The 17801-nt window shown below is 36.1% G+C and overlaps 2 protein-coding genes across 3 annotated transcripts; one reads left to right on the top strand and one right to left on the bottom strand.

Annotated features, from left to right (window-relative positions):
• The first annotated feature begins 2188 nt into the window (after positions 1 to 2188).
• LOC110894668 (zinc finger protein VAR3, chloroplastic) lies at positions 2189 to 8508 on the top strand. Of its 2 annotated transcripts, none has more exons than XM_022141894.2 (8): positions 2189 to 2676; positions 3409 to 3749; positions 6153 to 6270; positions 6366 to 6709; positions 7388 to 7504; positions 7722 to 7838; positions 7998 to 8096; positions 8222 to 8508. In XM_022141894.2, the coding sequence occupies exons 1-8, from the start codon at positions 2416 to 2418 to the stop codon at positions 8316 to 8318; spliced, it is 1494 nt and encodes a 497-aa protein (XP_021997586.1). In that variant the 5' UTR covers positions 2189 to 2415; the 3' UTR covers positions 8319 to 8508. The 2 variants fall into 2 exon arrangements, with proteins under 2 accessions (XP_021997586.1, XP_021997587.1); XM_022141895.2 differs by having other exon boundaries at positions 2540 to 2676; positions 3375 to 3749; positions 8222 to 8495.
• Positions 8509 to 8556: 48 nt separating this feature from the next.
• Positions 8557 to 10941, bottom strand: LOC110894670 (U11/U12 small nuclear ribonucleoprotein 25 kDa protein). The gene is made up of 6 exons (XM_022141897.2): positions 10749 to 10941; positions 10517 to 10538; positions 9698 to 9935; positions 9512 to 9617; positions 8936 to 9035; positions 8557 to 8824 (listed from the first exon to the last, which is right to left on the bottom strand). Exons 3-6 carry the CDS (start codon positions 9930 to 9932, stop codon positions 8729 to 8731), a joined length of 537 nt encoding a protein of 178 aa, XP_021997589.1. The 5' UTR covers positions 9933 to 9935; positions 10517 to 10538; positions 10749 to 10941; the 3' UTR covers positions 8557 to 8728.
• Between the last annotated feature and the right edge of the window lie 6860 nt (positions 10942 to 17801).

The raw sequence follows: 17801 nt of genomic DNA on the forward strand, positions 1-17801 counted from the left end.
CAAGAACTAACTAGGTTACAAAAAGATCAATAAGAGCCAAAATCTTAAAAGTTGAGATTGTAATAATGAATTTTTAAAATTAAAATTATATACTAATAAAACAGAAACTGAATGAACAGTAAATTTAATATATATTAATTACATAAATTGTGATTTCAATTAATTAAAACAAACTAAATCAATAGTGATCTAGAAAATATAAGAATATAGGGTATGGGGCGGGGTTGTGACGTGGGTTGAGTACAAACGCCCAAGTCACCATCCCGGGTGGGCTTGGGTTTCGGCGTGACCCCTTGGGCAGGGGTTTCAGCCAGGGCGATGGGGCGGGCTATCAAGATGACATGGCGGGATCTCATTGGCCAAGACAAGTAGCCGTTTGGGCTAGCCGTTGGCCAACGGCTATGTGTTAAAAAAAAAAGATCTAGGAAATATTATAATATGGGGTATGGGGCGGGGGTTGTGGCGTGGGTTGGGTACAAATGCCCAAGTCACCACCCCGGGTGGGCTTGGGTTTCGGCGTGGCCCCTTGGGCGGGGGTTTCAGCCCGGGCGTTGGGCGGGGCTATCAAGATGACATGGCGGGATCTCATTGGCCAAGACAAGTAGCCGTTTGGGCTAGCCATTGGCCAACGGCTATGTGTTAAAAAAAAGATCTAAGAAATATTAGAATATGGGGTATGGGGCGGGGGTTATGGCGTGGGTTGGGTACAAACACCCAAATCACCATCCCGGGTGGGCTTGGGTTTCGGCGTGGCCTCTTGGGCGGGGGTTTCAGCCCGGGCGTTGGGCGGGGCTATCAAGATGACATGGCGGGATCTCATTGGCCAAGACAAGTAGCCGTTTGGGCTAGCCGTTGGCCAACGGCTATGTGTTTAAAAAAAAGATCTAGGAAATATTAGAATATGGGGTATGGGGCGGGGGTTGTGGCGTGGGTTGGGTACAAACGCCCAAATCACCACCCCGGGTGGGCTTGGGTTTCGGCGTGGCCTCTTGGGCGGGGGTTTCAGCCCGGGTTGGGCGGGGCTATCAAGATGACATGGTGGGATCTCATTGGCCAAGACAAGTAGCCGTTTAGGCTAGCCGTTGGCCAACGGCTATGTGTTTAAAAAAAATATCTATTCACTATAAATACTCACACTTCTATTCATTTTTTACCACAACTACTCCACCTCTTCTATAATGATCTCTATCTTATTTTTAAAAAAAATTCTCACCCAACCACAATACGAAAAAATGAATCCTCATAATCGAGGTTTTGACCCGAACAATCCGTGGGCATTCCAAGAAACACCTAGCCCAGCATCCAATCGTCCAATTGCTCCCTTTTTAATGCACTCCACGATGCCGGATATGACTGGTTACGCATCGTTTATCTCGAATCGTTTGAAGAATGATGTCAGTCAGTTTACTTACTGTGTGTATAAAAGGTAATCTAAACTGTGCAATTACTTGTATTGCTACGTTGTTACAGGACGGTACCAATCGGTACCGAAAATACCGTTACCGAAATCCCAAAAAGTATGTACCGGTACCGAATATACCTGGTACGGTACGGTTCGGTACCGGTTGGTACTGGTACAACACTAGTATTTGAGGGTAAAAATCGGTGAACACCGGTGCCGAACCGGTACCGAAAATACGTTACGTTTTAGTTCGAGCTACTTTTTGTTATTTGACATGTTTTGTCATTCTTATAGAACGATTTGGTTTAGCGCGCCGCAACGCGCGCGCATGATAAACAACTAGTTATTATAAATGATAAAACTTTAGGTTATTAAAATACAATAACCTAATCTAAAATATAAAGGCACAATTGAAATTATTATAACACTAACCTAAGAATTTATAAAATTGAAATTGAAATTATTATATAGCCCTAACCTAAATTATAAAGGCACCCATTGAAAAAATCTATATTAATTAAAGAGTGAATTGCAAGTTTTGTTCTTTATCTTTATATTCATTTGCTGGTGGTGTTCTTTATGTTTAAAATTGACGAGTTTTGTACTTTATGTTTTAAAATCATGCACACTATATCCTTTGGCCCTAACCTAGTTAGATTTTTCTGTTAAATCAAACCACACAAGGTAATTTAGTCTTTTTACCTATATATTTAAAATTATTTTAATAAAAAATGAAAATAAACTTATTTCTAATATTTATATTACATATATTTCTTTTCACCCCTCATCCTCTCTCTCTCTCTACCCATCTCTCTCACCACCAGCCTACCACTAGCCACCACCGCCTCCACAGCCATGAGCCACTACCGACTTCCATTACAATCATTAAAAAGACGAAGATTCTCACACCAAAAGCCCCAATCCTTCTTCCACATCTAGAACCCTAACTTCCCCGTTCTTTTCACCGACAGATCTTGAAGCAAACAGATTTGGGGGTTTTAGATCTACAAGCGATGGTGGTCATCGTGGTGAAGACCGTTTATGCGCGTGATCGAGGAGGGGAGTCGGGTTCCTCCTTGAAGAAATCTAGAGTTTTGAAAAGGGACGGCGGCGCGTGTGGATGTGGGTTTTGGATTAGGGAAATTGTGTATATTTGTAATTATAACCAGAAAGATAAAACTTTTATTTATCAAGAGGAAGGAGTGAATGATGCACCTACATTAAAGAAGGAAGATATAGGAATAGCCATGGGATCAGGAACATCAGTTGCCAAGGTAATGGCTTTGTCATTTAATAACCCTCCTTTGAAATCAACTAGTTTCTCTAACTGGGTTGAGTGCTTCAGACATGGTTCTGGCCGATGATAATTTTGTTACTATTGTTGCAATAAGCTTCTTGGTTTTTTTTTTTTTTTTGTCAATTGGGTTCTGTGGTGTTTTATATGGTGTGAGAAAGACAAAAAGAAAAACTGGATTATAGTTGGAGGCTGGTGGGTTACGGCTATTTAGTGAGAGAGAGATAGGTGGGTTGGGCTGGGTTGGGTTGGAAGTGGTGGAAACAGGGGGTGTTAAGTGGTGACGGTGGGGTGGTGGTAAGTGATAGAGAGAGGTGAGAGAGATAACTTTTTTATTTATTTAAATATTTTGTTTTGAAGTATTTTTTAAATGTTGGGGTATTTAATTTATTTACATGTTTAGTCCCTAGAGAGATGAAATGACAAAAATGTCCTTACATGCAAGTCACATGTCCAGATTTAACAGAAAAATTTATCTGGGTTAGGGCTAAAGGACATACAGTGCAGGATTTTAAAACATAAAGTACAAAACTCGTCAATTTTAAACGGACACCATCTGTAAATGGGTATAAAGATAAAGGATAATTCTTGCAATTCACTCTTAATTAAATTATAATATAATAACCCTTTTCATTTCATCATCTAGCTCGCTCATGATAAACCCTTCCTTGTTCACAGAACAAAAACCCTGATCTCAAATTCTCAATCTCAGGGGACTCTCCGCAAAAAAAAAAAAATGGCTGCAATAAGATTCTTCTCTCTCTTCGAAACCAACCCCACCGTCACCGCAACCGCCGCCGCTAACCTACTCTTCCGCCGCTACTCATCTTCCTCCGCCTCCGTGTCATCCGATGATCTCCAACACACCACTTCCGCCGCCGCCGGAGATCCTCAGCCACATCCGTGGCCTGAGTGGCTGACTTTCGTTGACCGACTGAAATCCAAAGGTTACATTAATCAGGAAGGGGGAAATGACGTTGCTTTGTATAAAGATATGAGTGTTTTGAAGGAAGCTTGCCTCAGTTTCGGTCGTGATCGGTTCGACTTGTTCAAGTAAGAAATTGTTTTACAAATAATAGATGAATCTGATTTGTTGTAATTTGGATCCAAAGCCTGCATTACGAGCCCTAATATGTTAGATATTTATTTACTAGGTTATAAATAAAACTGTGTATTTCAATAAAAGAAATATTAAATAGTTAGCATGAAGATTTAATTAATTAGCTTTTTCAAATCAAGAATTAGATTAAGAATTGGTGAAATAAGAAAAACGAGAAAAATAATCTTGGTATCATGTGATATGTTATGAATGAACCAGGCCCAAGTGAATTACCCTCTGATCCAGTAGCACCAAGAAGAACTACCAGGCCCATGACAACACCAAATTACTTGAAAGATTATGTGGTCCCTGCCACCTCAGCACTAGGACGTTTGGCATGAGGAATGTATGTTATAAGGAGAGAGTGTGAGGAGAGTGAAGTATGCTGATTGTTAGAAAGTTGTTATTCTCTTCCCATCACCATTTCTGTAACTGTACTCTTTCTCTTCTCACCACAATCCATAAGAAATCAATAAATCAATCCTCTGCCTATCCTAATTGTCTTGCAATTTATATTTAGTACACTCCATGATACGTGGCGTAATTAGTTACTTATTTATTAGATTACTAGATTACTAGGTTATAGACCTGTGTACTACACGACAATGTTTTAAAAACCGGTTTTTAAATCGTACCGGGTTAGGCTTAGAAATGGATTCATTGGTTGAAGCGGGTTGGACCGGGCGGTTCAACCTGGTTAACCAATTAACCCTTTAAATCCATAAAATACAATTTTTACTCAAAAAATAATTCAAAACTACTTCATTTCATTATAAAAGATATTCCAAAAGTTAATCCGTAATAAAAAAATAATCCAAAAATTCACTATTGGTACCTTTTTGGGCGCTAAGTTTTACTAAGAAGATAAATCGTCACCTTTTCGGGCCCATAATAGGTTAAAAGTCCAAATTTTAACCATTGACCCGCTACCGGTATACCGGTTTAAACCGGTATTACTCAATTTACCGGCGGTACAACTTCTTTGTCGTTCCCTCAGTTTACCAGTATGATTCGTGCTAGCCAAGCTTCCTGCATCTGGTTTAACCGGTTCAACTGGCCGGTAAAAACCGGTTTTTAAAACATTGCTACACGGGGTTGGGTACCAAAAATGATACAATAGAAAAACATTTATCAAAATAGTTACATGTAATAATGAAAAATTACAAAGTAATGTTACATTTACAATTTACAAATCTATAATACAATTACAAATCTCTAAAACTTATTTGTAGACAACGTTGGATGTCCTACTCGGAAGATTACATCTTTATAAGCAATTAACTATTTAAGTCCATCTCTACTTTTGACTCTGGAAAAAGCCAAGTACAGACCATGTGAAAATACTTGAAAAAACTGGTTATTTTAAAAACAAACTATCTTTGTATAGCAATTGTCGTTGAATTTTAGTTGCAACGAGAGAAAACTATCTTCTTTGATCTTGTCTATTACTATGGACTGAATAAATGATACCATGTGGCTGTAATTGGAACCGTTTATTAGAAGTAGGAATAATAGATTAATTTGTTTGTAAAGCGAGCATTACGAGCTCTAGTATTCATTGATCCTTCAAATTCAATTATTTGTTAGATATTGCTTTTCTGGGTTAGAAACCTGTGTATTACAATTATTGAATAAAGAAATATTAAATAGTTGGTGATGAAGATTATGATCTATAAAACGATATTTATTAGCTTCTTAAATTTAGACATATAATACTAAGGGTGAGGGGGGCGTTCTGGGGATGGGCGGCAACACCGTCACAATTGGCTCATGATTGGAATCGGGATGGATTTTTTTAGCTAGTGAACAAGATGACCGTTTTTTTTACCGTTTGGGTCTTTTGAACGTTGCACATGACCGTTGGTTTATAAAAAAATTGAAATATTTTTTTACACTATAAATTGCGTCTTTTTAATCCATTTTTTACACAAAAAACTATTTTCTACTCTTCAAAGTAAACTCGACATACCCGAGAATCGCAATTGGTCTTGCGATTTCTAGTTTTTTTTTGTGTTTTCTAATTTCTAGTAATTTAAATTTGAATTTTAACGTATGAAGACTTTCTTTTTATGTTTTTTTTTTTTTTAATTTTAAGTTAATGAAGCTGTGTATATTTGTTTTAAACTATATAATGTATTTTTTATTTAGAAAATGGAAAAGTGGAATTCGGGTTAATCGGGTTCAATCCGGGTAAAAATGAGGCACTCCCTCATTGGTGGGTTCATTTTGGGCCCACATAATTGTGAGTTTGTGACACACTGACACGTGACACAACCAGTTACTTATTTCTTAGGTATAGATTAGTTGTGTGATTGAGAATGCCGAACCTGCATTTAATGAGTTAAATTGCATTGTAGGTCGTTATCTATGCAAGATGTCCAAACTCTTGTAGAAAAGGGTTGCCCTAATATTAACCGAAAGACTGTTAACTCCGGGAAACGGTTACGAGCACATCTACAACTTGATGAAGGAGATGTGAGTTATTTTTTCATATGATTCAGTCTTATGCATTTCATCGTTATAAACTGATCGTTGTGATTAATTATGGTAAATTTTGGTTTTGATTATAGGCATGTGGTGTTTGTGTTCTTCGTGGATCGTGTGATAGGGCATATGTAATACTAAAAGACGTTGAATCATCTGCGCGGACTGTGGATATTGTGAGGATATTATTGAACTATGCACTCGATCCGGTTGTCGGTTTGAGTAAGAAGCCTTTAGGGGCAGATATCGTTGAAGCATCTGCCAAAAAATTGCTTTTGGAGTTGACCACGCTTAGTGACACGAACATTGACCCTGAGTTGCAAAGACCAGCAGCTGCACCTGTTGCTCGAAAGGCACCGTCTTTTCAATATGTGGAACGTGATTCATCACGGAATGTTGAAATGAAAAGAGGCGATTGGATGTGTCCCAAGTGAGTATATGTTTCGATATTTTTTAATGTTGCTTTATGGTTTAAGTTACACTTGTTGGTTATTTTTTGTAATAGTAAAATGCCATTTTCATCCGTGAGGTTTGGCCAGTTTTGCGACTTCCATGCAAAGGTTTGTTTTTCTGCATCTGGATCGAAAAGGTTTGAAATCTTGCCATTTTCATCCGGCTCGTTAACTCCGTCCATTTTTCTCTGTTAAGTCAGGGGTATTTTTGTCTTTTTGTTAACTTAAAGGGCAATTCGGTCTTTTTCACTTTATCTACAAGCATTTAAAATACCCTTGACCGAATCCGTTAGACCGAATTGCCCTTTAAGTTAACAAAAAAGACCAAAATACCCCTGACTTAATGGAGAAAAATGGATGGGGTTAACCAGCCGGATGAAAATGGCAAGATTTCAAACCTTTTGGATCTACGTGCGGAAAAACAAACCTTTGGACGAAATTCGCAAAACTGGCCAAACCTCGACGACGAAAATGGCATTTTACTCTTTTTATAATTATAATATGAGGTTTCCTGAAATCAGAAATCGCTAGGGTTACAATTGTAAGAATTTTAGCTCACAGATTGCTACATTGAGATGAATTCTTTAATAGTTGGCTTATGGTTCTTTTGTTCATACTTGTTCTAGTGAATAATTATTTCCATGGATCTTTTGCAGGTGTAATTTCTTGAATTTTGCACGGAATACAAAATGCCGTGAATGCAATGAAGATGGTCCGAAAAAAGCTAGTGATGAGGATGTTGAAATGAAAAAAGGCGATTGGATTTGTCCTCAGTAAGTTTGTAAATGAGGTGTTGTGGTTATAAAGCATTTACATTTAATCTTATCGTGTTCATTATTTGTTATTTTCATCGTGTGTTAAATTAAAACTAAATTTAAGAGGAAAACATAAATTTTCAATTATGATGTCATATGAATCTCAGATGATAGTTGTTAGTTGTTTTAATGATTGTATATTTAACGATATAAATGCTCTTCAATTATATTGCAGGTGCAATTTTATGAATTTTTCGAGAAACATTAGATGCTTGAAATGCAAAACGGAGGGGCCGAAGAGGGTCGGAACAGATGATATTGAAATGAAGAAAGGAGACTGGAACTGCCCACAGTAAGCAATTCATGCATTACTTTATATATTTGTATAATTATATGCGCTAAACACACACATTATATATGGCATGATTAGCGTTTGTCTAGCCCAATTCATCTCACTTAATTATATTTGTAAATACTTTATTAACCTATGATATTTGTTATGTTTTCTTAGGTGTCGATTTATGAATTTTGCAAGCAACACAAAGTGTTTACGTTGCCGAGAGCACCGTCCTAAGAGACAACTAAATGCCGGAGAGTGGGAGTGCCCCTCGTAAGTCTTGCGTTTTCTCACAGGAATGCTTTTTTTTTTTTAATTTTTTTTATCATTGTTTAAATCATATAAAATTACATAACCACTTTTACGACACACGTACTAACACCTGGTATATATTATAGGTGTGATTTCCTCAACTATGCCGGGAATGTTGTTTGTCGGAAGTGCAATGGTGAACGACCCAATGACGTGGAAGCTAAATACCAGTTCACCAAGTGACGCGGAAGCTAAATACCAAAAGAAGAGTATTAGATAAACCCATGGTTATCCTGACCCGTTTTTATGTTTTCCTGCCTCAGAGATGCGACCGACACTTGATTATATTGAGGTGTTTTTTGTGAGCATACTTTATGGCTTAAATCATAGTCAATGCACTTACAAGTAGTTTAACAAGTGTTTCATAATGTTATAAAAATACGGCCACACACGATTAGTAGCTATATTTAGATTAATTACGTCTTAAAATTGAGATTAGCTCTCTAATTCATCGACATCTAAAAGTCAAGTTTAATAATTTTCGTCACAATTCAAAGTAAGGATCAACAGAACATCTAGTTATCGACTTATTAGTCCATTTCATCTATGAAACAAAACATCTAACACCAAAAACATAGGTAAGGATCAGCAGTTCATTCCCGTCTATTAAGACCATGAAAAAACCGATGCTTTCTTCTTCGTGAATGCTGCTTCGAAGCTCTTGACATTACATACGGAATAAAATGCACCTAAGCAACAAGAATCCCGATTAATCAAACAAAGACCATAAAAACGGCAGATACAGAATGATTTAGAGACTAAAGCACGCAACAAAAGTAACATTTAACCGACGTGTGTACCTGAGAGTGATTGCGTACGTCATGATCTTGAAGGTTTGCATCATCATTAAGAAGCTTTTCATTGTGGTGTGATAGACAGAAGTTTCGCCACACATGCTTCCTGGAAACACAAGCAACAAATGAAAGCTCAACAAACACAAAATAACATTTATTATTCATAGGAAAAATGTTTTGTTTTCTATTATATTTTTATTGCAAATAATAGAGTACGGGGCTGTTTGGCAACTTCTGAATGGGTAAGCGCTGAACTAGTAAGAGGTCTGAACCATTAAGTGCTAAACCAGTAAGAGGTCTGAACCATTAAGAGTCAGTATAATGCTTAACTGTTCAGAGGCAAATATCTGACCAATTCAGATAAGAGGCCTTAACCATTTAGACTCTGTATAATGCTTAACCATTCAGAGGCAAATGTCTGAATCATTCAAACATCTGCTCTCGAAACAAACAGCCTGAACCATTAAGTGCTGAACCGGTAAGAGGTCTGATCCATTAAGAGCCTCATTAAGAGCTAAACAAACAGCCTCTAACTGTGATAGAACTTTTTAAAACGAGAAATGATAAAGTTAAGGGAGAAACCAAGAAATGTGGCGATGACCCATCTTTGACTGCTCCATGTCGTTGACTTTTTTCTTGACCGCAAGTTTCAAGTCTTTGACTGTTGCGGAATTCATCACTGCAACATCTGCGTCCAATACAAGTAACCAACAACCGTTGATGATATTAAAGCTGAACATAGAAAGTGAAGCAAGCATAATTTTATACCAAAAGATGTGCCGTCTAATTTAAGTACAGAAACACGCATAGCACTCCCTAGTTCCAAGCTGATTAGGGTGTCAACATCTGATAGAGTCGGCTTTTTGGGTACATCTGCAAGTACAGGATCATCAAGGAGCGCAGCTAGCGTTGAATTTAGCCTCGCTTTCTTGACATTGTCCGTGTTGTACTCTAGAGCCACATTGTCGCCCTCTTTCACACCACCTGGTGTTGGTTCGCTCATTTGCTTCATACGCGAGATATACACGAAATGGTCAGTCAAAAATTCAAAAAAAAAAAAAAAAACAATCCCCACGTTAACCTTATACATATTTCTTGTAATGCAAATTTGAAATTTGAGAATCTATCATCTACTATAAACTTACCAATTATAAATAGATGACAATAACAATACAGGAAGCATTTTGTCCCAAACTAACAGCATCAGCCTACGTTAAAATCACATGTTTTTATATACAACTATTCGTAAACCCGTTTGGGAGATAAACTTCATATCAACGATGATCAAAAAACCAGATTAAAAAAACATGTTGGGCATCGGAGATTGAGGTTGTTCTTAACTTCTAAATTACGTTACACACTAACAAGTTCACTGGAGCAATACATCGAACACCTTGTGTACAAGAAACACAGCAATTACAAAACCCAAAAAAAACTCAAATCATTTCAAGCTACACAACTGAAAACAGTACCAGAAAGGGAAATTTCATGTATTCTATACCAATTTTCTTTTGAGGAATGGAAACAATCATCTAAACATAGGTCTCGATTTAAAGAAAATCCCCAATTGGAGTCGTTAGAACATACCTTTGATCCCTTGTTTACTGAAATCTACCTTGATGCATAAAATAAATCAAACTTGTTTCTTCACTTTGGTTGGTTTTCCGGAGTGTTTTCGATGATCAACGAGGTTCAGTTCCGTCAGTCAGTGATGATATTGAGTTTGTGGAATATGCTTAAAGTTTGAAGATTACTTTGCTAACCGTGTGAAACAGAAAGCTGACCTTCACTTGGAGTTTTCTGTTGAAGACCGACCAAAGTCACCTGAAGTTTGTTATTGCAGCATCTATATATACTAAGAGCAGAAACTTATGGCATTCCAATCCCCGAGTGGGTCAAATCGTCTACAAGGTTAGAGAAATTTTCAGTGTGAAATTTTTGAAACTGAATTCCAAGTAGAATCAGAGAAAGCAACTTGATTTCGGCTTGATTCGAATAACCCTAATCATGGGAAAAAAGTGAACGAAAAAATAATTAAGAGTAAACTGCAATTTTACCCCCCTGAGGTTAGGGGTCATTGGCACTCTTACCCCTCCTAAGGAAATAATTGCAATTTTACCCCCCACTGTTCACTGTTATGTCGCAACCTTACCCCCTAACCTCAATTTTGTTGACTGATCTGTTGACTTGGTGGTGAAATGACTATTTTACCCTTTTATTTTACCCCCCTGTGTTTTGTTTACTCTGTAATTTTACCCCCTGCCACCGCCATTCACCATTGCCACCTCCAGCCACCACCCTCAACCACCACTGCCACCGCCATTCACCACCACAACCACCACCACTGCCATCTTCTTCCTCCCCTGCCACCGCCATTCACCACCACAACCACCACTGCCATGTTCAAATTACAAAGGTTGGACCATATCACTTGTGGCTCGATCAGAGTTGGCAGATGGTGCAGGATCATACTTGGACCACCAAGGGTTATAAATTGGAACCAGAAATAATGGACTTGTGCATTCTTCACTTCTGCTTGAGGTCAGGGTCCATATTTGCATGGCCCCTACAGAAATAATCATGTTCTCTTTTTTTCTCACCCATTTCTCCCTCAAACACCACCAGCCACCACCATTCTCTGTTTTCAGAAATAATCATGTTCTCTTTCTAGAATTCACTCAATAAATCCATATTCATGCTCTGTTTTCAGAAATTTAGTCAAAGAATCCCAAATCAATAAATCTCCCTTGAGAACTTAAAACTCTTCCATTCTTTTCACCTACCGATCTTTACACAACAATTTGACCCGAATTACAAAGCAATCAGATGTTCCTTGTTGTACAACCACCGACCCAGATACATAGCCTAAAATATTTCTTCTAAATCTTTATAGTTGCTAACAAAGCACCACCGCCACCGTTCAAATATGACCGGAGAAGAATACAGATCTAAAAGCTTTGAATTCCACTCAACAACACATCTGAAAGCTTCAAAAAAACAATATAGATCTGAAAGCCGATGGGTGTGATGATGGTTATTTGAGATGGCAGCCCGGATCTAGAATTTATTGGTCGGAACACCACAACGCCACCACCTTCATTCTTCACAGATTTGTTGGCCAGAGAGAGAGAGAGAGAGTGGAGATGTAGATGGTGCCGATTTGGTGGTTATTCTGACGCCCGGTGGCGGTGGAGATGTAGACGGTGGTAGCCAAAGCTGTGGTGGTGCTCTCTGTGGTGGGGGGAGTGAAGAAGAAGGATTGGGTGGAAACTTAGGGGGTAAGGTTGAATAGAAGGTTATATTTAGGGGTTATTATAATATATAAGGTACTAATTTTGGTGAAATTACAAGATTACCCTTTGACCCTTCCATAGATTAGTTGACCGGTCAACAAATTTGAGGCCGGGGGGTAATGTTGCGACATAACAGCGAACGTTGGAGGGTAAAATTGCAATTGTTTCGTTAGGGGGGTAAGGGTGCCAATCACCCCAAACCCTAGGGGGTAAAATTGCAGTTTACTCAATAATTTATATAATTCCTTCATCGGGTCAGACTAGTTTGGAAATGCAATATTTATAATTCGGATATTTGGTCAAACCAATTTAAAAATCACAACTATAATTCGGATACAGTTCGTCGTTTGTCTTGACTTTTATGTGTATTATATCCAAGGCTTGATGCAAAATTACTATTAAGTCGAGGGTTTTGTTGGAAGTCTCCTCTCTATTTCTATCGGGTAGAGGTAAGGTTGTTTACATCTTACACTCCCCAGACCCTACCTTAGTTTTGCTATTTGTAGGATTTACTGAGTATGATGAGGATGAGGATGATGATGACATAAACACCCCCATATTTTTGTCTTTGTTTTTAAGTTATCACAAATGGGATTCCTCAGCGTTACTCAGCGGGAATTTGATCAATATCAGTTCGTTATGATACCGACACTCATCTATACTATATTACTAGCAGGATGCTCGGGGGAGCGACACATCGCATTGCGATACTCGCTTTTGGTAGTTTTCTTATTCATATAATATTTATTGTAGCATCATTGTGATAGATATGCATCAAAAGCGAAGGAATCGGGTAATCCATTTCATTGTGTTGTGCATGGTTCGGTCGGTTCGATTATTATCCTCAATCGAAGCCGAAACCAAAGTCATCGTTTAGTCTATTTTATTAACCAATCGGTTTTCGATTAATCACATTGGTTTATTCGATTAGATTGACGGTTTTTGGTTTGGTTTATTTAATTTAAGTTAATAGCAAAAACCAAACTTGGGCTAAAACTTTTGCTTATAGGTATATGAAATTGAAGTATAAATACATGAAATGAAAGTATAAATATATGAAATGGAGATATATGTAATATGAAATATATGAATCGATGGTATAAAAGCTCGAAATATATGAAAATATGAATGATTTGGTGAGGTTTAGCTAATTTTGGTTCAACGAGAGTACGAAAAAATTGATAACCAGTTTTTGGTTAATTCGGTTTTCAGTTTTCAGCTAATTCAGTTTTTGGTTGATTTTGGTTCGGTTTCGCCTGTTTTCCGCTTGGTTTAAGTTAACGCTTTAGTTATTGCTAACCGATAACCAATTTTGGTTAGTAATCGATAGGTGTGTGCGCGATGCGGCAGGAAACACAGACATTGCCACAATGTGCAGTGTTCAGTTGGTTACATCATTATCCTCAACCGAAATCGAGGTTAGTTAATCAATCCATTTTCAGTTAATCGGTTTGGTTTATTCGGTTAGATTGACGAATTTTGGTTTGATTCATTTAATTTCGGTTAATAGTCAAAACCAAACTTGGGTTAAACTTTTGATTAGAAATGTATGAAATTTAGGTATAAATACATAAAATGGATATATAGGTACATGAAATGGAGGTATAAATACATAAATGAGTGTATAAATATGAAATACATTGACTGGAGGTATAAATGCTAGAAATATATGAAAATATGAATGGTTCGGTTCAGTTAATTTTGGTTAAATGAGGGTACAAAAAATCGATAACCGTTTTTGGTTAATCAGTTTTCAGTTAATTCAGTTTTTGGTTTATTTTGGTTCGGTTTCGGTTAACGATTCAGCAGGGCCAGCTCAACCGTTTTGAAGGCTTAAAGCGGAAGTAGAAACTTGGGGCCCTTTTACATATTTCATGTTAAATGGACAACTTAACCCACTCGCTCATTTTACCCATCTATTTAGATCATGGTGTGCTATTTGTGTCACAATGCGTTCATCTACGGGTGCAAAATCTTGGTCAAGTTAGTTATCTCAATTCAGCTTTATGTATAAAAGAAATGCATTATCATTCTTAAAATAATGTATGGATGAGATTACTCTATGCTACAAGGATCCTAAAAGACAAAGAAGTAACTCATTTGGCAATCAGACTACACCTGCACAATACTTTTTAAGTATTAACAGATAACAAATAGATATTTACAAATGTAGATACTTTAACTTAAATTAACAGTTATAAAATAACAATAAAAAAAAGCTTTGAACAATCAACAAACTACAACATGCTAAATTAAGAGTTAGCATGTTAGATTATTTGCTTTTCTATTGAAGAACTCAAAGAACAGTCAACAAAACAAAATTAGGAGTATAATTTAGGCAAGAAAATATTGTACCTTTTAAGTCTTCAACAATCAATAGCTTGAACAGAATAAATTACTACAGCAAGACAGATTAACAGCTTCGATTTCAAATTCGCACTTCGATTTACTGAACGGCGATACAACATAACAGAGTTTATTGGTCGATTTTAAAGGACAAGAACATGTTTAATATCGGCTCTTTTTACCTTACTATCTTTCAATGTTCGAATAAAGGAATAGTCAGTTGTGATTTCAATGTTCGACCTTTCATTGTTCAAACGAGCGCTTCGATTCCCCCCCCCCTTTTCAGTTTGAGACATGTTTCCTAACTTCCCAAGCTTCTGCTGGTTTCCAGAGTCCAAGCCCAAATAATAAAAGTGCAGATACATATAACATAAATTAAACATTGGAGGCCCTTGAATATTGGAGGCCCAAAGCAATGGCTTGTTTTGACTATCCCTTAAGCCAGCACTACGATTCAGTTATTACTCACCCTTAAACATTGTTAATCACGTAATAAATCAATTTTTTAATTAAAAAAAACTATAGCAATGATATATTCAAATTAAAGAGAATAAAATACCCGTGTTTAATTTAAAAAAACTATATCAATACTATACTTAAATTAAAGAGAATAAAATACTCGTTTATAGAGTGTAATTTAAAAAAAAAAATATTAACGTACCAAAAAGTTATGACCGTTTAAAACTCGTAGGGACAATTAGTTTTTTTAGAGGATAAATTGTAACTAATAACTAATTATCTATAATTTTGTTAAAGATGAGTGATTAAAGTGTAATCTAGATGAGAGGATTAAATTAACGGTATTTAATCACTTGACATTCTGGGATAATGGCTAAACATTCTGGGATAATGGCTAAGTACGTTGGCCTTTAATAACTTATACACTAAGACATCATCTACTTATACCTTTTAATCCATACGTCAATACTAACCAAGACAACTATCGAAATATCGAAAAAAATGAGTAGGTCATCACGGTACTTTTGGATTTTTGTAAAATATTATAGTTTATAAGATATGGCAAGGATATGTAAAAGAATTATAAGTTGTTGTGGAGGGAGAAAAGTGTAAGTAATTACCCATAATTATGCTAAAACTCAAGAATTTAAGTGTAATAAATAGGGGGCTAAAATACAATTATTGTTTAAAAGATCAATTTACCATCATTTTAGAATTGTATTTACAATTTAAGTGGGAAAAAGTTATTATTTTTTGGGTATCTTAAAATGTCCCTCCCTCATGCATTATGATATACCTAAAAAATAAGAACTTTTTCTCTCTTTATTTATAAAAATACCTCTAAAATGAGGGTAAATTGGTCTTTTAAACACTAATTATATTTTAATCCCTCATATTATTACATTTAAATCTCTTTTATTTTAACAAAATTATGGCTAATTAATTACATTTTTCCCCTCCACAACAAACGTAGAATTCTTTTACATATTTTTGTCAAATCTTACAAATTATAATGTTTTAAAAAAATCCAAAGGTACCGTGATGACCTACTCATTTTTGTTGACGTTTCGATAGTTGTCTTGGTCATTATTGTTGTGCGGATTAAAATGTACAAGTAGATGATACATTAGTGTACACGTGATTAAAGCAATGTGTCCTATCACATTTCAAATGCTCAAGACTCTCTATGTTGTTGTCATTATTATCAATTTAATAATATTCCAACCATTTTCACTCGGATTTTTGTTTGATTAAGATTGTTCACCACTTCTGGCGACTAGATAAAATTTTGAAACCTTGCACATACGGGTTTGATGTGAGCCTGGTTCGTATTCTGTATGTTTGTGTATTTACTTGATTGGGTGCACACACTTATATGGGTTCGCAGGTAGTAAATCAAACAAGCTCACTTGTTTTATCTAATTGAATATATTAAAATTTATTTGTTTTCTCCATCTAATTAATGTTTTATACCTAATGAACTCGTATGTGGCCGTAATGAAAAAGAGAAACCTTTAATAGGCTAAAACACACTTGTTTGAATTAGATGATGTCCCCTAAATAATGGAATAACCTTTTTCTCGATTTTAGCAGGTTATTTACATTACGTTTTTTAGTCGAAGATCCACGTTATATATCCATAATATTTTATTTAAAGGATAAGCAGGTTGAACAGAAGTAAACACCATAAAATAATATCATTTTACTTATACATATTTAATTGCAACCGTAAGTGTTGTGCGGATTAAAATTTACAACGGTGCCCTGTTCAGGTTTGTCCAGTTTACACCGTCACATTCCAACCCTTTTCAGCGTGTTTCCTACAAGCATAACGACAAAAAAAAAAAAAAACAAAACAAAACAAAACAAAACAAAAAAAGCCTACAGCCAGATCAACAACAAACCCACGAGCAGAAGACTGAGTCCACCAAATTGCCATGAAGATAATTTCAATATGGTCTTCTAAGCCATTGAAAAATGCTATTGTTTATTTACAAAAACAAGACAAAGTCAGTAATCATAAACAACATAATGAAATCCTCCTTTTATATAAAAAATAGTAGCTCGTAATTAATATTAATGATAGTTTACAAGGTCGATAACAAAGAACTCAACTAAAATAATTGATTAACGAACCAAAATCGAAAGAGCTGACAAAAGCAAACCATAAAAACTTACCTAAGCTGATGACTGACAGTTTGGTCTTTTTTAACCAGTAGTTACGCTTCAATTTCAGTTATATTATTAAATATATTGTTCTTTCATTATTTTAGGCCAAGAGTTTTTAAGCCCGAGTTTATTAAAAAGATGATTAACAAAAATTTAGTACAAAAGTTTTAAGCCTAATTATTTTGGAATATTTTTACAGGCCCAAACATTTCAAACCTAAATGAACAAAATCATAACTGAACTAAACCGAACCCACACGCAAAAACCAAAACAAGAAAACCAAAACCGGATAAGAGTCTAAAACTTAGAAACTGGATTTTCGGTTTTGGTTCGGTTTAAGCCCAAAGCTGACACGGATCAACCCATGCAAATTCCTAAAAGTATTAAGTTTCATATTTAAGTTTCCTTATTAATAACCAAATCATCAAGCCTTCAAGATTCTCAACTTTTTGTAATTTATATAACATAGCAACATGAATGAAAAAGAGACGAGAACTATTCTTATGAGAGACATGTCTCCTACAAGTGAAATAACTATACACTAAATTATATTAAACGCAACAAAAATAGCTTTATATTTCGTTGTGGTCGGTGGCTGAAAAATT

The sequence above is a fragment of the Helianthus annuus genome, chromosome 12 (assembly GCF_002127325.2).
Source record: "Helianthus annuus cultivar XRQ/B chromosome 12, HanXRQr2.0-SUNRISE, whole genome shotgun sequence".
NCBI classification, from domain to species: domain Eukaryota; kingdom Viridiplantae; phylum Streptophyta; class Magnoliopsida; order Asterales; family Asteraceae; genus Helianthus; species Helianthus annuus.